The sequence below is a fragment of the Felis catus genome, chromosome A1 (assembly GCF_018350175.1).
Source record: "Felis catus isolate Fca126 chromosome A1, F.catus_Fca126_mat1.0, whole genome shotgun sequence".
Taxonomy (NCBI): domain Eukaryota; kingdom Metazoa; phylum Chordata; class Mammalia; order Carnivora; family Felidae; genus Felis; species Felis catus.
This window is the reverse complement of record NC_058368.1, coordinates 141,890,481-141,910,899: the sequence shown is the minus strand read 5'-3', so window position 1 is coordinate 141,910,899 and position 20,419 is coordinate 141,890,481. Positions and strand designations below refer to the sequence as shown.

The following is a 20,419-nucleotide window of genomic DNA, read 5'->3' as shown; positions in this document are numbered from 1 at the left end:
TATATAGCAGACTGGGGAGCAGGATGGACCTGAGTTCAGATCCCAGTACTGCCACTTACTAGCTATGTGACCTGGGATGTGTTGTTTAACTTTTCTTATCACTAAGTTGGGGGATAACAGCAGCCACCTCTTAGGTTCATTGTCAGGATTTACTAAAGTAAAACACACAATGTAAAAGCCCTGCCTAGACTATTCAATTAAATTCCTAACAAATCTACCTGGCTTGGGTTTCTCCTCTACTACATCTTACACACTGCCACTAGAGTTTCTGAAATACAATGGAATCATTTATTTTCCTGTGTCAAAAGTCTCTGGTAGTTTTCCTTGTTACTTCAAGAAACATTGAAACACCTTTGTCTTAGTTATATCAGTGAAGTAATCATACACTTTGTCATAGAAATCAGGACACTCTAGAGAGTGAAGGGAAACATTAACTGAACAAGATTCCAGGACAACAGCTATAAACTGGGACTGTCCTGGGAAAGTGGGATGAATGGTCATGAATGCATATGATATTCTTTACAGCACACCCCCAGCCTCATCTGTTGACATACCACACTGCTCATCATTCCCCAAACACAGGTCTAGAATACCTAGAATACCCTCTCTCTCCTCTTGAAAATAAAGGTATCTGTACCTCACTCCTGCAGAATTAATCCCTCTTATATGGATTATAATACTTTTCACATATCTATAATGTAGTGTTTGCCATTTTATAAACATAAGTGAACTCTTCCTCTCTCACTGACTTGTGAGCTTCTAGGGCCAGTCTCACTTGTCTTTAAATCCCCAGGTACTTGCATAATACACGGGATCTAGTTTGTACTTGGTAAATGTGTACTGAATTAATAAATGAATTTGTTGGTTTGCCTTAGACCGTCCACATGTGAATAATTCAAAACCTTTTTTTTAATCTAGTCCTTGCCTTGTTCCATAAAAGAATTTCTTACAAGAATATATTATATAATAGCATAAAAGTGGATTTTCTTGGGGCACCTGGGTGGCTCAGCCAGTTAAGCATCTGAGTCTTGATTTCAGCTCAGGTCATGATCTCGCAGTTTGTGAGATCTCACGGTTTGTGAAATTGGGCCCCTGGTTGGGATTCTCTCTTTCTCTCTCTCTCTCTCTCTCTCTCTCTCTCTCTCTCTCTCTCTCCCCCTCTCTCTCCCCTTCCCCCCCCTCCTCTCTCTCTCTCAGAATAAATATATAAACTAAAAAAGAGTGGATTTTCTTTTTTTCTTATTTTATTTATCCCTATGGCACCCTTTGATGATGATGTTTCTTAACCTAATGTTTGTTATTTTTTTAGCCACAGTCCCCATTTCCCTATTCACCTTCCCACTGGCCATGAGATCCAGTTCTAACATGAAAGTAGAAGTCCTTTTGGGGACAAAAGCTTTTCTGATATTTAAAAAAAAAGAATAGATTTGGTTGGCTCATTTATTCACTCTTCTTCCATTATCACTGTTTTTTCTTCATTGCAATGTAAAAGTGGTACCTAGCAAGGCAGCAGCCATCTGGCATCCGCGAGGATGAAACAACACACCAGGGCGGTGGAGTTGAAAGCTCGAGAAACCTGAGTCCCCAACAGCATCTTTAAGCCAGTGAGCCAGTCTTTGACTGGTAACTGCAGAATTTGTTGCATACTAAACAATAAGCACCTGTTGTTAGTTGGATTTTCTGCTTATTTGCAGCCAGACACATTCCTAACTGGTACATTCCTCAACCTAACTTCAAACATGTACCTTAAAATTTTTTTTAAGAAATTTTACTAATTTTTTAAAGAGTATTATCTGTCTTAAGATTAAAATAAATACACTCACTGTTTTTCTATCTGATATAGGTACAAAGTTGTCTTTCCTAAATTTTTCATATCCTGTCATTTGAAATAATAACTTTACATGTTGATCAGTAATGTTAATGAATAACACTACCAAAAAAAAGAGTTTTTGTTTTAAAAAGCAAGTTTGCAGATGAGGCATTATTTTATTAGCACATATCTAATACACAGTAAGGTCACTCCATTTTACTTTTTGCTAAACTAATTTTTTTAAAAAGAGATCTTAACAATTTAAGACTAGAGCACTCCATTTTCTACACTGTAAGCATGCAAAGTAAAGAGAAAATACTACTTCTCTACTCTGTAAGTTGCGTGAAGTGTTCCTCTGGTAGTAGTGGGTATGTGTACCCTTGATGCTCACCTATTTTTAAAATTCTACATTAAATGGTGTACTTACAATAACTGCATATTTTTGTAAAAAAAAAAAGTGTTTTCTAATTGAGGTAACAGATGTATTTCTCTGAAAATAGTGTTGAGAAAATTTTAGCTCTGCTAGTTAAGCCAAGAAGATCTTATACTTTATATGCTGGCATATCCTTTAATTACTTCTATTTAAGTGCATAATATTAAAGAGAATGTTTATCTGTTAAGCAATTGGTCGGCTTTGATGTGTTTTTCTCTTAGTACCAAGGATGATTGCTTCAATGTTAATATTCAGCCACCTGTTGGAGAGCTGCTGTTACCTGTGGCCATGTCAGAGAAAGATTTTAAGAAAGAGCAAGGTGAGAGATTACTACGGTTTACTAGAAATTGCCATCCCAAATAATATGTGCTCATTCTTCTGGCTGGTCTCTGAAATAAATTACCACATGTACATAGCCATTAACAGATGTCAGTGCGTAATCTTTTGGTTTTTGCTAATCCTTTTCTTCTATAAAGTAACCTTGAAAGTATATGTTTGTCTACATCCCTGGCATACTTGAAAATTCATTAGTATGTCTTTAAAATAATAAATTGATTCTTAATTAACTTTTCACTTCTGGGAGTTGTAGGTTTGTCAACCTAATGATGTGCTCTTGTGTTTTGTGTTAGTGAAAATGTGAGGGATTTGAGACTTAGCGAACTTCTACCACTATAAATGTTATGCCTCTGTATTTTCTTTCACTACGGAACTGTTTTTCGTGACCTACTAATGTATTTTTCCCTGCGCACATTGAAGTGCCTCACCCTTCAAGATAAAGTCCTAATTATAGCATTAAAATACCTCCATTTTCTTTTGACCTGATTCTGTAGTAAAGAAATGCTATGATGTCAGCCTGTATCAGAGCTGAAATATTTTAAAATATGGACCTAAGTAGAAAATATTTTCGGCAGGATGAAAGTATTAATATGCTGTGCTTGCCCCAGAGTCCAGCATACCTAATAAAAATAAATTTTATTTTCTTCTATGAATAATAACTGTGGAAAATAATAACTGGGAAATAACTGTGAGTTTATGTGTTTAATTAAAGATAATACAGAACTAGGGCATATGTAAGCAGTATAGTCAGCAATTTCTTAAAGTTTATGTGAAGGTAGTCTATTTTTCTCTCTAGAGGGGTTATCATACAAAGATTCCTTCATCTTGAGGTCATTAAATCCTATCTGTCACGCTTCCAGAAAGTACTGGGCACGTACAAATATTTCTGTACCTAAGGAGACACACATGCTTCCTGGCACTTTATCATTAGAGTGCCGAAGATTTTTTTTTTTTTTTTTTTTTTTTTTTTTTGCTGTAAGCCATTGCAGTCCACAGTATTCAAATAACCTATTGTAGAAGAATCTCACAAAGAAAATTTCATTCAAGACTGTAAATTAATAATAATCCTTTATTTTCTGCCTTATTTTTAAGTGATAAAAAAGAATGCCTAAATCCCTGTTTGCATTTGCTTTACTTGGAAGTTGATTATTGCTGTAGAAGAAAAACATCTTTGTGATTTTATGATTTTATTTTTCTGTTGACGAATTGATGCTTACATTTGCTATTCTTACCCTTTGCTGGCTAAAGCCTGCCTCTCTGCTTTACACCTACCTGCCCAGCAGACCCAGGTGAGTGGCACACAAGTGACTGAATAAGGCTTTGGCACATCTACTGTTAAGGGGATATTCTTTTTTTGAAAAGTGCAGCTACAGTATATCTAAAGCAGCTGATTATCGTATACCTTTTCTATCCCTCAGCTTTGGTTTAGAATACTTGATATTTCGATGAAGTGTTCTGTGCCGTTCTGTGCTCTGCTGTGACCGAGGGATTTTTCCCTGACTAGCCATACAGAACCGTAAGCGCGTGAGAGAGGTGCTCTTGGAGAACAGCTGTGGTCCTCTGTGGACTTGTTGCCAAAATTCCTTTTTCTTCTGCCATTTTACTTCTATGGTTGTTGATTATTTTTCTGAATAAATCTGGCAGCTGTTTGCTATGTTTAATAGAGCAGAAAGGCTACTCTGAATAAAGCTATTTGAAAATTTGTTTATATGAAGTATTTGTAAATCCTTCTAAGTCTCTTGGCATTTCTGTATCATTCTTTCTGTCTTCCTGAATTCATTCTTTGATATGGGACTTGATGCTGGCAAATTTACCACAGCTTTAGAGAGTCTTTTCAATAGCATCTTTTTAGTTAGAGATTTCAGCTGGTTTGGTAATCGAGGTCTCAATTCTCAACTTTACACATTGTACTCGTTTTTTATGCTCCTCTAGGAAGACCTTAGCTTATTTCAACAAATGATACATAGAAAGGACTCCCTAGCTGAAAAATCTTCAATCAAAATAAACATCTATTTCCTCACATTTTATCAGTGCAAACTTCTGGATGGTAAAATACTAGTAAATTTAAGTACCTGTGTGTGTCATTACACATGCGTACATGACATTATGTAATTTTTCTAATTTAAATAAAATGAACTTAGGTACTTAATATCTCATTTCACAGGGCATATATTTTAAGACTCAAGAAGTGCATTAAATGCATTAATGAGGATTTAACTAGAAAAATTATAAATAAAAAGCATGATGAATGCATTTCTATTTTTATACTAAACATCTATGTAATTTAAAAGTTTGTACACTATTAAATAATGCTTCTAACAGATTGTATATATTAGATTAATAATTTTTTTAACGAAAAGGTTTTATTTCTAATATAAAACCTGATCTGTCATTTTTCCTCAGTTGTTACATTTAGAGTTCCATGGCTAAACGTGCATGTTTATAAGGTTGGTCGTCAAAGTGCTGAAAGACAGAATGGTTTAGCCTATATGTGGAAGTTACCTATAATATTCATAATAGGAACTCTAAACCAGAAGCATGATTTTTTTTCATTGCTATGAGTTTTGAGCATTGCAGAGTTAATGATCTAGCTGTAGGATGATTTCAGTACTGTAAATAACTTGAGATCCTCTCTTAAAAATTTGGTTTCTTGAGACAGTTATAACTATTATAAGAGATGTAAGCTGGCTATTTATCCAAACTGCCTTCTCTTACTCATTTTCTTCGTATGAATTAAATAGGAAATCTAAAACTTAGGAAAAAAATTTAATTTTACTTTCTTATATTGTGTGGTCTACATTTTAGCAGTTAATGACAGCTGATTAACCTAAATTAAGTACTCTGTCCACTGCCTCTCCAAAATTTAGATAAATTCTAATGAAGCAACAAATAGTCTGACAGTTTTTAAATATTTTCCTGGTAACTTTACCTTTGTTATATATATATATATATATATATATATATATATGCATGCTATATAGTATCTAATGTCTGTTTTTTACAAGAGAAACTTTTAATGATACCTTGGCATATTTTTCTTTCTCGTTAATTTGAGAATACCTGATATATTTTCATTTAGAAAAATCTCTGGTTTAAGAAACCTAGAATGTTTACTTAATTTTATTATGATTTATGCATCCATCTTATGGTTTCCTAGCTAGCAAGATGCTAATTCTTTAAATGGTCAGACATTTACTATTTTCTGGCCCTTAACTACCACAAGCAATCATATTTGATGCCCCTTAATTAGAGCACCTTTTTTTCTTTCCAGGTTCTTTTTCCACCTCAGCAATCGAGACAATACATTTGCTTACCATGCTGCTCTCCTAAGTGTTCTTTTGCATGTAAATTAATCTTGATTCAGTTTACACTGTCATGCTGAGTGGTACAAATTGCCTATAACAATAAAACAGCATGAGTTAAAAATAAAGGGGGGTGGGAAGGCAGATTGAATGTGTGCCTTACTTGATAGGATGTTACTTTGCTTTATGCCAATACATTAGCTGACGATAATGAATCTTCTGTTCTGAAAAGCATGGTTTAGTTGATTTTTTAAATTTTACTTCAATGGAGCAGTACCTTGTCTTTTATAGACCAAGTTAGACAAACCATTAATGACAAGAGTGTTAAGGTTAAATATGAAGCAATGCATTCACTTCTCTGAGTGCTATCCATCTTTCCATTTACAGGAGCTTGACAAAAGTACTGGCTTTGTACAACATTTCCTTTAATTACATGCTGCGGGAAACAGGCTTTTAACATAAACATAGTTGCATTCATTTATTCAGCAGTTGCTCTTCAATAGAGCTTAATGGAGAAGGTTTAAATCCTAAATGAGTACACACATCTCTCAGCAGTGTTATGTCAGCAGCCACTGTGCTTTACTTAAAAGCAGTGTTTGACTGCTTGTGTAGTTTTTAAAGCTTTTGCCTAATATTGAAGTTAAACACTCTAAGACAGAACATAGTGTCCCCGAGTTTGAAAGTGGTTACTAAAAACTGCTCTTTGTTAAAAGCTTAGAAGTCGTTTTACAGTGTTAGGCTTTCGTGTCTTCGTGCTGCTCATCATAGGGGTTCTTTTAAATTTCAGGTTGCATTTGCAATAAATAACTAAATTAAATACATAGCCCTGGAGATTCGGGGCCTTTTGAAAACATAAAATCAGATTTCTCCATTTTCATAAATTTTGTCAACTATTGTGCACATACCAAATGTCTCAAAAGATCTTTGTTTTTACTGGATACCGTTAGGTGTCGGTGTCTTACATCACAGGTCCAAATAGGTGGCATCTATTATAATTATTTTGGGGTTTTTTTTACCCAGGTACTAAATTGCAATATTTGTTCCAAGTGTTTGGTATGTTACTGAATTTGTTTACTAAACATTTTTACATGAGATTCTGACATTAATGGCATGTCATATGTTAACTCTGTATTACAGTTTTTGTTCCCGATCTTGCTTAACTTTGTTTTTTTTTCTTAAAGATTCATTTAAAACGTCTCTAGAATTTAAGGTTCTCCATTCACATTTTCCCCTTTGTTTCTAAGCATTATGCTTCAGAAATTTCGATTGGTGTTTTTTAATTAACTCTATAGTTCCATTCACTAGGCAAATACTGTTATCGCTAAGTATAGATGCTTAGATACGTGTACATTTTTTAGAACCACATAACTGTTCAATGACTTTCAGTCATTGCTGAGATAACTTTGACCCATCAGCTGAGGCCATTTGTCAGATAATGTTGTTGCTAGTTATTCCAGACTCACTTTGATTTGTACTCAGGTAGCATTTGACAAGAGAGATCTCTGAATGAAAAGGAGAGGAATAAAAATTTTTAAAAAGTAAAAGCTTAAATAGTTGGCGTAGTCCAAATTAATTGAGTATGTTTTAAAGGGACTGAAATTGAATAGAATCTTTGTGATTCTGCATTTTTGTCTTAGGGTATTGAAAATCACATTTATTAAGAAGGATGTTGCACTGCATTCTTACATGCTCTTCTACACAATAAGGATTAAAAATTGTGTAAAACATTTGCAGTTATTTAATTTAGTGATAATTATCTTCAAAATTATATTCTGAAGTGGGTTTTTTAAGTTTTTAAATTTTGGCTATGAGCTTGAAATTGTTTTAATATAATTTTCGCAAATTAGTAAAAGGGAGCCTTCTTTTGCTCTTACAGGAATGCTAACAGGAATGAATGAAACTTCTACTGTAATCATTGCTGCACCACAGAATTTCACTCCTTCTGTGATCCTTCAGAAGGTTGTAAATGTAGCCAATGTAGGTGTAGTCCCTTCTGGCCAAGATCATATACACAGGTAGGTTCATCAACATGTGATGTGATCACTTGTATATATATATGTATAATAGACACGTATAAATGTATAATTTTAAGTTCATCATTTTCCTTGAAAATAATAATCCCTAAGCATATATCTGACCCCCTCTCTTCGTTTCTTTTTAAGATTTTATTTAAGTAACCTCTCCACCCAATGTGGGGTTCAACCTTCCACCCTGAGGTCAAGAGTCACATACTCTACCCACTGAGCCGGCCAGGCGTCCCCCTCCCATTGTTTCTAATGAGATATTTGATTGTTGGTTTGCGTTCAGGCTGTCTTTCCCATTTCATGCAATCCTTAGTACACTGGGATGTACTGTCCTGCAAGATAACAGTCAGTGTACTCGCATTTTATAATAGTTTGGTGATTTGTAAAGGTACCTTTTGCAAGATACGATTGAAAATCTATCCTATTTCACCAGATACAGTGGATTTCCAGGAAGGCCTGTTTTACAAAGCAGTGGATTTGGACTTTTTTACTTGAAATAGAGGAAGTTTGGGTACTGTGTTCAGAGTTCCTTTTTACATCAGTCCCATAAGGCTGCTTCCAGTAATAAGGAGCTGCTAAAAAACGGGCATAGAGCCAAGTGCAGCTTCTATTTCTTAGACCAGGAATATCTTCACCACCGAGCGTCTAAAGCATGACATCCAAGTCATTTGTCCTTAAAGGTAGAAGAGAATGTGATTAATGTGGTTGCCCTCCTTGCGATCTTCTGTGTGCAGTGGCTTGAATTAAAGTAAAGATAAAAATGATCCCCTTAAACCTGCAGTTGTTACTTCTCTGTGAGCTTAAAGGAATTCATTAATTCCATCTTTAATTCCTCTGCCATTCCACTGCCAATGGCATGCTTTTTCCTTTATATTTCTATATAGAAAAAAATTTTTTAATTGAAGAGAATGCCTTCAGATCTTAAAAAAAATTTTTTTGTAGGGGAGCCTGACTGGCTTAGTCAGTAGAGCATGCAACTCTTGATCTCAGGGTTATAAATTCTAGCCCATGTTAGGTGTAGAGATTACTTTTAAATAAAATCTTTAAAAAAAATTTTTTTAATTAGTGCAGGGTAAGAGAGGTTTCTTACAGAGTGCCAGAGTTGATCTGGGTTTTAGACTTCTCTCTGCCATTTTTGGGCTTGGTAGTCTGGGGCAAGTTATAACTTCTTGTGGGCTTTAGGATCTTCATCTGTTTGGAAAGGGGTAGCATGAGACATTAAAATGAAATTCTGTATTATCTATGGAAGAACATTGGTCTTGACTTCAGAAGAGCTGAGTTCAAGTCTTAACCTGCCATCATTTGAAGTTGCCTATCTTCATCTACTGATTGTGACAGTGAAGACCACATGTGCTAGTCAAAAAACCAAAGTTACCCTATTTTTTGTTTTGATTTTTATTTATTATTTTTTTAATGTTGATTTATTTTTGAGAGGGAGTGACAGAGTGTCACCAGGGGAGGGGCAGAGAGAGAGGGAGACACATAATCTGAAGCAGGCTCCAGGCTCTGAGCTGTCAGCAAAGAGCCTGCCGTGGAACTAGAACTCACGAACTGCAGGATCCTGACCTGAGCTACAGTCGGATGCTTAACCGACTGAGCCACCCAGGTGCCCCAGTTTTGTTTTGTTCTTAGAGAAAGTTCCTTAATTAAGTTCTTTAATAGGTCTGACGTTTCCATTTCTTAATTTCTGACAAGCCCTATCTCACACAGGGTGGTGATAAAATAATAAAATGGATATTATGTCATCATACTGGTACCACTATGCATATACAACTTAACAGTGAAATGCCGTTCAGTAGGGGAAAAAGTGAACAGAAGCCTTTTCAATGAAAATATTCTGGTTCTGAGTTTTCCTGTTTTAATTGTTTTCTGCTTTATTTTTTTTTTTTTAACGTTTATTTATTTTTGAGAGAGACCAAGCACGAGCAGGGGAGGGGCAGAGAAAGAGGGAGACACAGAATCCCGAAGCAGCCTCCAGGCTGTGAGCTGTCAGCACAGGGCCTGACGTGGGCTCGAACTCACAAACTGTGAGATCATGACCTCAGCCAAAGTCAGACGCTTAACCAACTGAGCCACCCAGACACCCCTGTTGTTTTCTGCTTTAAATACTTCTTTTTGCTCTTCTGAGTGATTTTCTTTAGCAGAAGTTGCTGTTTTATTTATGGATCCTTTGAATTACTGAAATTACTGAAACACCAAAATATCATACATCAACTATAACTTTTAGCTTATGCAGTACAAAATTATGATACTGACCATCTACTACCCAGCAAAACTTCAGTCTTGTTTTAATATGTTCTTCTATAATGTACAAAAAGACATATGGTAACCCTTGTTTATGTTGTAACTTCTAATTTATTTTTTGTTTTGTTTTGCATGTGGGTTAACTTTTCTGAAAGCAATGGCAGGTTTCCAGAATTTAGTTTCTTAGAAGAAAACAACCAAATTGCCTTCTGAAAGCCAACTAATATAAAAGCTACCTTCCTACTGGGAAACAGACTAAGAGAGACACTTAGCACAGTTGTGTAATTTTTATTAAAGCATAGTTTGCCTGTAACTTGTCTTGGTGGTTTGGAACTGAATGCCTGTTCAAGTGATTAAATTACAGACAATTCTCAATTATCTGTACTAATGCAGGGGAGACACGCAACTAAGAACCATTTATATCTGCCTTTGCAATGCAGAGATTGCGCTCAGACTTCATGTTCGTGGTCCTCACACACATCCACGATATCTTGACACTTTTCTAATCCAGCCGTGTGTGTTCTCATCCATCAGGTGTGGTGTTTGGCTCTGTAACTTGGAGGAGGAGCCCAAGTTACTACCGGGTCAAAAATGAAAAAAACAATGCCTATATGTAATTAAGATTAGGTTGTTCTGTTTTCATTTGCCTCACAAGTCTCACTATATGTAATTGAAAATGTTTTGCATTTGCTCTTACAAAGTATGGCTATATTAATGTTCTAAATTTCAGAAATAATAAACACCTAGAGTTACTTGTATTTTTCATACACAAATTGTTAAAAATTATCATCCTGCATATGTAACATTTTTTGCCATTCTTTTGTACTCAGTAACAAAACAAAAATGAACAATTGTTAGTAAAATCAGTACCAGTGCCTTTCTTAATGTCATTTAAAGTGAAATAGCAATTACTGTTTATAACAGAAATTGACAGTTTACTTCTTCGTTGAGTTGTGTTCATGTTTTTAACTGTAGTGCTCAGTATCCTATTTTCCTGTGGAGTTAATGAGTTTATATATCTAAACATATATTATTTAATTGTTAATAAAATTGAACTCCCTGTGAGATTTTTGAGTAACTCCTTTATTCTTCTGTGATGGTTGCTTTTTTGAGTTAATGAAGAATAGGACCAAAGCCATTCTTGTATTTACTAATGGTAATTGACTTACAATTGCTTTAAAAAAAAAAAAGTATAAAAAGAATTTTAGAATAATTTATTCCCACTACTCTTAAAATTTGAATAGTTTTTACATTAAATGCCAAGTTAAAAAACACTTAATATAAGAAATATGTAAGAAAAAGGGAACCTTCATTAATATGCAGAAGTGTGTAATAGTGTAAAGTAGAAATTTTAATTGAATACATAGTAGAAAATGGTTCCTACATATCAACATAAAATGGCCTCCATTAAGAAAAAGTCAATTAAAGGAGCACAAGTTTTATGGAATTCATTTCAAAAACCAGGAGCATTTTTTATATAATTAACTGCTTTTCAAGATCACTGAGAAAGTATATCTGCTGTTAGATTATATGACATTTACTTTTGATTTTCTAAATGAGCAATAGTATCAGAAGGCCAACCAGTATACTATTGAAAGACTTAATTAACTTTATTTTCATTTCTGTGGTACTTGGTAACTGAAAAGGCTGCTCTTTGAGAGCAAAATCATCCCATTGAGATCTACAGAGTTATGGTCAACTCTCCTATTTTCCAGATTACAGTTATCAGATGAGAAGGAGTAATACAGAAATGAGAATTTTAAAAATCATCTATTAAATATAGAGTTGAATATCTTCATGTCCTGTTTTAGATATTCATATTAAAATATGTGATATTCTATGCATTGTAAAAGTCTTAAAGCATATTGTTTAAGACAGTATACTAATAAACTAACACATAAAATATACAAAGGGCAGAATGAATAGCAGTAAAACAGTATAGGAATGGACTGCAAAAGGAAAATGTCAATATTTAATATGTTTAGGGTAGGAGAATTCGACTAGCATTGGGAACCCTAGGTATATCCAGGCCCAGGAAACATTTCTTGTGTTCCTCTGAGAAAGAAATCAGGTGAGGGTTTATGACAGGTTTGAATTCAGTACTGTAGAAACTGAGGTGTGTTTGCTTTAATTACATTGCTTGTCCTCTGATAAAGATAATAATGTGCAGTGACCAAAAGGCAGAAAGGTAAAAATCCATAGCTCCAAAATCTTTAAGGTTTTCTGTACAAAAGAATTCTGTGGGGGGGTTGTGTAAAATTCAGATTCCTGAGAGCCACAGCCAGGGGCTCAGATTTGGTACTGTGAGGTATGGCCCAGGAATCTGTATTTTAGCCAGTAGCCAAAGCGGTTATATGGCCAATAATGTTCCATAGTTTACAGTTTGAGACTGCCTTGAATTATCAAGAGTTAATGACAGCCACATGACACATTTTAAAGTATATTATTCCTATGTTTATGCATTTTCTTTTTACAGATTAGTTATTAAGGGATGCTAATAGACAAGTTGTTTGTTGTTTTTCCTTACAGCTATGGCATTGTGCTCCAGCAAGAGCATATTGTTAATTATATCAGCGTATTACAGTCTCGTCTGTGAAACTTTCCTAGACCGCAAGGAAAAGTTTGTCTTTCAGCAGTCTCAGCCATTTCACATTTTAACCCAGTTTCCGGAGTTCTGACGTTCAGTAACAGTGGTGTTCAAAAGAGCTATCAGACTACCTACTCATTTTGCCCTTTCATGAACAACAAATTGACCCTGTGAGGGGGAAAATGTGATCATTTGAGTGAAAACAGAAAGCCTTGTCTCTGCCAAGATGCTGTTTTAGTTCTTAGCTTATTCAATAAGACCCTAGAACAGTTTTCATTATTAACTTGTATTTAGTACTTAAAGTCCTCCTCCCGCCCTGTAGATCTTAATGTTTGGATCTTGTTTACTCTGTCACTTTTTTAACTTGCAACTTTTGAGCAACATACAACTTGTGAATAATTACAGTCTTAGTAGAATGAATGTTGTTTTACTATGGTCCCTGAGGTCCTTAACTATTAGGAAAGCCTGGTGCTGTGAATGGAACAGTGTATCCATGGCAACCTGGCAGTCAACTTTTTAATTTACCAACATATTTAAAGATAGTTTATTTGCTTCAGGTTGAAAATCAGAAATCTTTTTATTTAATTGAAGTACATGTAAAGAACAACTTGTTTCATTTCTAGGCCTTCAACTCATCCAGTGAATCACCATTATCATATACATGTTCAGTAGTAATTAATAGGAGAAATACTGGTATATACTACCATTTCCATCATAAAATGTCTATATTGTGCAACTCTTTCACTCAATTTTTTTTTGAAGACTTGTGACAAATTTTCTTAGTGCTAGGGTTACAAACATGAATGGTATAGTCACTTCTTGGTGGGAGTCTTTGATACTTCCCTTTCTTCTGTTCTTAGGTTGCTCAACTTTTGGGTTATTTTTGTTTGTTGTTTTGTTTCTTTTCCCCTAGTAACTGGAATATTGAAATACTAGGTAATTTTGAAGGGCCATAATAGAAAACCGTGTCTTAGTGCCCTAATTTTATAATCTCTGATACTACAGTAACCATACTTCACCTGTCTTAAAATGCTTTATAAGGAGTTGTTAATATAAAGATATCAGGCATTGGTCTTTTCTACTGTGTGATAAATTTGGAATCTCAAACTGGACCAAAGATTTTGGAACCTATTTAGTCAGTTTTCTCAAGTTGGTGATTGTCCACTAGAGGGCAGCACTGCTTTTTTATCTGCTGCTTTGATCTCTGCAGGCTCTGTGAACAGCATTTCATTGAAAAACAAATGTAGACCTCAGTTAATTTTTACACGGAACGCATATTTGGATATCTTAGAAATAACCAAACCGCATTGCTGATTTTGCTTTAAACCATTCTTTCTTTAAGTTTTATTTAATTCCACCATTTGTGAGGTAATATTCTGCAGTGCAGCAGTTTTACTAGTACAAATATATAACTGTTTTCATGTAGAAATGAGAGGTATTCTTGATGATTTTCCTTCTGGGTTGGCAATTTTATAAGGAATCAAAGAGAATGGGGTAAGAATTTATTTATTATTTGGTTTTCTGTTAAGGCCCATCCCATCCCATCCCCACCAAAGAGACAAACCAAAAATGCTTTGGAATAACTGGGATATCTCGTGGCTTCTTTGAGAAAGTGCACTTAGATTTATTTACCTTTTCTTTATAAAGAAAGAGAATGTGTCAATGACAAGATAGTATGGAGAATCGTTATACCATGTGTAAAGATTCAAACAGAATATAGAGAGTCTTAAATTATGATGGTTGCTTATTTTCTTTGTTTTAACTCTTCTCATCAGAATGTTAAAGGGAAACACTACAATATTGCTGGCTGATTTTTTTTTTTAATAATAGGGGAAAACACATTGCTTTGGAAAAATTCTCTAAACTTGAATCACATGTAGTTTCTCATCCTCAATATTAATTTCAATTGTGTAACGGGCTTAACTTTAAAAGACAATTTTATAGTCAAGAAAAATGGAATTTTTTTTTTTACAACTTGCAAATTCTCTGTTTAAAATGTTCTATATTAACTCAAAGCAATAAGGATTTATCATTTTTAATTCTTTGGGAAATAATGCTCCAAATCATGATGCTTTGGTATTTGATGTTAGGAGGCTTATTCAAACCAGTATTTCTTACATATAATCATTGTGCGACTTCATTACACATTTGTCAACTTTGGACTAATTATTTTTATACAGCTAGGGCAGGGCACTGCATCTTGTGATCGTCTTTCTTACTAATAGGATTCTGTCTGCTTCAGCAGGCAGTAATTGAAGGCTTCATGTACAGAGTAGGGGAAAAAAAAAAGTTTTAGCCTGAGTGGGCCATTGTCACAGCTTCTGGTAACCAGTAGAACAGAAAACACGAGAAAATTGAACTCAGAATAGAAAAATCAGAAACCAGGAAGACTATCCAAGAGAAGAAAAAGCATGTCTTAGAGCTGTTGCATTAAGTGTAGCAAATATGATTCTACTTAAAAATGTTTGTGTTTGTGAATATCCTGGAGACTGATACAGCCTCTCAGATAAATATTTTTTAGTTCCTGTTGTCCTGTTAACATTTCAGTTGTTAAAACCATTGGGTTGTAAGATTTCTTTTCCTTCTGACAAAGAACATTTATGGTCCATAGCCAGCTCCTCATAAATCTGAAAAAAAAATATGGTTTAAGTGCATGAGGGAATAAGGCCACATATTGTAGATACTAAATTTGTACAGATTTGTTGTTGTTATCCGAGCTGTTTTCCTAATTCTGTCAATAGTTAAGACCAATCAACTTTTTTAGAAGAGTAGTGTCTTCATTTAGGTTTGGCAAGCAGCTTATTTTGTCTTTTTCTTTAATTTTAAGAATTTTTATAGGCTTCAAAGATTAAATGTCAATTGCTAGAGATCATAGACAAAAAGACATGTAATGAAATGAAATACAGATGTATCTAAACAGTTTTACCTCCTCAGTTGGTGATTACAAACAGCGAGTGCTTGGTGGTAGAATGAAAATGAAAAATTATGAAAAATACCTAGATGGTATCCTTTTAATAACATGGAGCCCGTCATACATAGGCAATACATCTTTAACTGTCATCCTCTTATTTGTTCTCATTTGTGGTGTTACTGGTGTTCGAGGTTGGTTGGCCTCCCAGAAGTCCCTCCCTGTGTTACAGCTCCATTCAACAAGGTTTTATATTTCTCATTGCTGGTGTTCTTTTGAGGGAGTGGGAGGTGGGGGATGTTTAAATTTTTTTTAATCTTTAAAAGGCAGAAAGTAAAAAGTTGTTATGACAAAGCAGCAAGTCAGGATGCTTTGAATTACATAATAGTGCAAATTCAGCTACACATTTTGAAGGGAAAATCTTCCCTCCTAAAGTTTTTGGAACAGTATTAGATTATGTATTAGGTAAATAAGAAAAACATTAGTCTTTCCGTTTACTAATAAAAAAAACAAAAGTATATTTTGCATATTTGAGAATGCGTATGATCCAGAATCAGAATAGTTGGGTTCAAATTCCTGCTCAACCATTCACTGGCTGTGTGCCCCTGGGTACGTATCTCAACTTCTGTGGGCCTCACTTCCCTCATCTGTAATCTGCCTCATAGAATCAAATAAGTACCCACTACACAAAACACTTAATAAATGGTAGCTGCAGTTATCACTGCAGTGATCGAAAACCTCACATGTCTTCCGAAAAAGTTTTGTCACCGTGTTAATCTTCGTTTGAGGTCAGGCACAGAAGTTCTGATGTCAGCCATTAAATTTAACATAGAAGTGTTTGACCCAAGCTGTCTTTATAACCAATGTTTCTTACATCCAAAAGCTATGTGGTATTTATTAACTGGTACTCTTTCCATAACTGTCTTTTCAGTGTATGTTAAAGCATAGCCTGTTCAGGCATTAAATGATTAATAAATTTGGGGCGGGGGTGGCTTTGCTTTTCATGGACCAAAACAAACCAGTTGTAATCATGCTGTGTTCCAATTAAATACATCCTTTTTGAACTGTGAAATGAGAATGTCAGAACATCTGATCTTCTAGTCGCTTGCTTTAAAACATTGCTTCCACCATTTGTGCCCACTAGAACACAGAGACCTAGCTAACAGGCAGTAGCTTTTATACCAGCTAACAGATTTTATTGCTAGGATGATTTGCTTAGCATATTTCCACTGTAGGGTAAGCAAATGCCTCTTTTCTTTACTGCCCCTAATCTTTACACTATTGAGAATTTTTATGGTAATAGGATTTCAAAAACGTGTACAAGACACTAATTTTAATCTCTGTAAACATACTGGCATCAAAATTGACATTTGTCTCTGCTGAGTTTGTATTAGTGGAGCATCGATTCTAAGTTTTTAATGCAAAAGAGATAAAATGTGCCTTGGGGCTGTGCAACCCTGAAATTCAAGTGCTTTTGTGTTCCTGTTGAGACATAATCTCCTTCTCTACAGTCCCAAGGCACAAGTGTTAAGTAAATAAAGGGACTAATAAGACTATTGTTTACATAATTATAACCCTGTCAGAAATAGAGACCTCTGTTGAAAGATGTGTTGAATGAAGATTGGGTGATGATCAAATCTGTGGGGAGAAAAGTTACATAAATGAGTAGGACAGTAGAGCTGCCTAGTCCGACATACAGACATGGTTTAACAGAAATACAGAAACAGGATTCTCCTGTGAAGCAGAAGAATCCCAAAAGTTTGGACAAAAGAAATGCATAAACTTGGAAGGGGTGATAGAAAAGGGGGTCGGTCGTGGTAGGGCCGCTGATGTTTGTGCTCTCTAAAAGATGAGATTAGGAAACAGTTCCTTGGGTCCTGTGTGGACATCTGAAGAGCACACGGTTACTTACAGTTGCTTCTCGCAGTAGGAAAACTGCTCTGTCGGATTCCTTACAAGTCTTCCATGTGTTTGGAGAGAGTAGCTTTCCATGTTTGTAGAAAATACACAAATAAATGACAGCAAAGGTTTCTAACATACTTTATCAACAACCCACTAGCTTATACCTTAAAATGCAACTTAAAAATGTGGATAATATCTTCATATTAGCCTGTTTGTTTTGCTTTTGAGTCATTATTCTAATTACTGTTGGAAAACTGATTTTCGTTATTCCGTTCAGGTCAAAAATGGCTTGCTAGGTTTCCAAAAAGAAGAATCGAATGTGTTATGGGATCTTGATGTCATTTTTGAAAACTCAAAGAAGAAATTACTTTTCATTTAAAGAGAATCTGCTTCCTGCTTAAGTGGCTAATATTTTAATTAAGTTGGGAGTGAAGTTTTTCTGAGTGTCTCCTGATAAACTCCCTCTTTTATGTTGATGGTAATTAAACAGATCCCTGAGGACACCGTGGGCTCTGCGCAAGGCCCATGCTAATTGTCAGACATGAGACACTGACCAGTTGGTTTGCTCTTGAATAGTCCGCGGCGTGCTGTCAGCGCGGCAGTTTTATTTTTATGTATTGTGAGCTGTTGTCAGGGCTAACTGGGTGCCATTGTGGCTGAAGATGTTGCGCAAATTGAGGCAGATGGCTCAGATTCAGACACGTGTCATACAGAAAGGGGAAAGGGGATTGGCCCTGCAAAGTGGGGTCACAGCAGGTCACAGACCTGCTCTACACTTGTTAGTGTTTTCAAAAGCTCATGTGCAGCAACTTTGTTTTTCTCCAGTCATCCCTGCAATCAAACCCCCTCCCACCCCCCTAAAAAAAATGTGTGGAACATGCTCCATGTGGAAAATGGAGGCCTAGGAGGGTTCCGTCCTCTTCCTTCACGTCTCTGGGGCTCAACTGTGCGTGCAGAATGAATTAGCAGGATTGACAGAAGTTCATTGTGCCTCCAACGGCTTTTCAGTCAATTGCAGTGCTTAAAAGGCTAGTTTTGCTTTTAATTCCGTGTAATTAGTAGATTCTTCATGTCTTGGAATTTAGTAATGGAGCCTTAGACCTCAAGTTTCCTCTATTCTAAAGCAAAAAGAAGTATGTAACATTCTGCACGTTAAAAAAAAATTTAAAAAGAGGGAGTGTGGGTGTTGCATTTGGCTGTCACGTGGTATTGTTATATGTCATCATCAACGTTAGAGACTGAATTTGAATATTTTAACATGCATGAATTTTTGAAACGTAAGTTTTATAATGTACATAAAATTATCTAACTTCTTGCATAATCATTTTCAGATATGAGGACTTAAAATTTCAAGCTCTTTGAGAAAAGTACCTTTTCTCAACATGTTTTAAAAATAAAAACGCAGTGGTTTATTTTATGTGACCCTAGGCATGGTGGAATATTAAATATCAAATGAATGATTCCCAAATATATGTTAATGGAGAATTATTCACATAAGTCTCTTGTTCAAACTAATAAGTAAAATAGACTTCCTCTTCTTGTTTTGTTCTAAAGACGCACTGAAATTACCTGCTTGTGGTAAGCATGGTGCTGGGCAGTTTATTGATTTTTCAGAAGAATGCTTGGCTTTGGGTTTTGGCAGTAGGGAACCTGCAAGAAATTATTGAGAAAAAAAGAACTGTTTTAAACCTATTTGAATGTATGCCATCTCCGTTTTTCCTCCCTCATGATAAAAGCTCTCTCTCCCTCTTTTTTTTTTTTCCTTCAGGTTTGCAGCTAAAACTGTGCACAGTGGGTCGTTGATGCTAGTTACAGTGGAACTGAAGGAAGGCTCCACAGCACAGCTTATCATCAACACCGAGAAAACGGTGATCGGTTCTGTTCTGCTGCGGGAGCTGAAGCCTGTCCTGTCCCAGGGGTAACCTGCTTACATCTGGACTTCAGAATCTGGCACACAACAAAAGTGCCTGGCATCCACTACTGCTGCCTTTCATTTATAATAATAGCCCTTCCATCTGGCAGTGGGGGAAGAATACACTCTTGACATTCTTGTCTCCTGCTTTAGAATGCTAGTGTGTATCTATCATGTATGCAGTACTTTCCCCCTTTTCACTTTGCTAACCAAAGAACATATATTTTACTGTCAGTTTTCTCAACTCTTGAATCTTTGTGGCATTTTCTCTGTCCTGCTACTTCTTCTGGCCTTCTCCTCTTCCTTCTCTTTTTCCACAGTGATGGACATGAATTGGGTGTTTTAAGTTCGTTGGAAATCATCCTCCCTCCCACCGCAACCAAAAATTAGCCCTAGAAATAATCTAAATGGCCTCTGAGCTGGGTATGTGAAAATACTATTGCTATTGGAATAGCATACTTTTTAGAATTAAATACAGAAACAATAAGATCTCTGCAAAATTTTGTTCTGTGAATTTCCTGGTATTGTAATTGGTTATTGACAATGCTCGTCATGAAATCATCTATGAATAATAAACTAGCATATGAATAACATGTGTCTTTGCATTTTTAATGAGTGTGTGTAATCCTGAAGTTCATATGCTGATAATTGTTTTAAAAGTAAATAGCTTGTTATATTCACAAAGAAGCAATTAATGGGGTTTAGTTAGTGAAAGAAAAACCACTTTCAAATCCAGGTAGATTTTCTGGTTGTGTCATAGAGTAGTTAACTCCAAGAAAAAATTGGATATTTAATAATAAAAATCCATCATGTTGTACAGTAAAATGTCTCTGTGCAATTTTGATTAGTAGAGATCAGATTGTAAGGCCTATTACACCTGCTGAATAAATTCTTTGAATCTCATTGTTCCTTTATAGATCTTGATGCCCAACTTAGGTGGACTGAAACACCTTTGGAAACT

General features: G+C 35.3%; 1 protein-coding gene across 6 annotated transcripts in view; it reads left to right on the top strand.

Annotated features, from left to right (window-relative positions):
* The window catches only part of AP3B1 (adaptor related protein complex 3 subunit beta 1), a 262,957-nt gene extending 242,908 nt beyond the window's left edge, over positions 1 to 20,049 (top strand). For 4 of the 6 annotated variants that reach the window (XM_023257772.2, XM_011284118.4, XM_045062465.1 and 1 more), the window contains 3 exons: positions 2,465 to 2,562; positions 7,758 to 7,896; positions 19,315 to 20,049. In XM_023257772.2, the coding sequence (XP_023113540.2) occupies positions 2,465 to 2,562; positions 7,758 to 7,896; positions 19,315 to 19,468 (391 nt within the window). In that variant the 3' untranslated portion in view covers positions 19,469 to 20,049. Of the gene's footprint in view, positions 1 to 2,464; positions 2,563 to 3,671; positions 3,793 to 3,827; positions 3,869 to 7,757; positions 7,898 to 19,314 lie in introns of those variants that run through there. The other 2 variants (XM_023257774.2, XM_023257780.2) reach the window with 2 other exon arrangements.
* Positions 20,050 to 20,419: the final 370 nt, after the last annotated feature.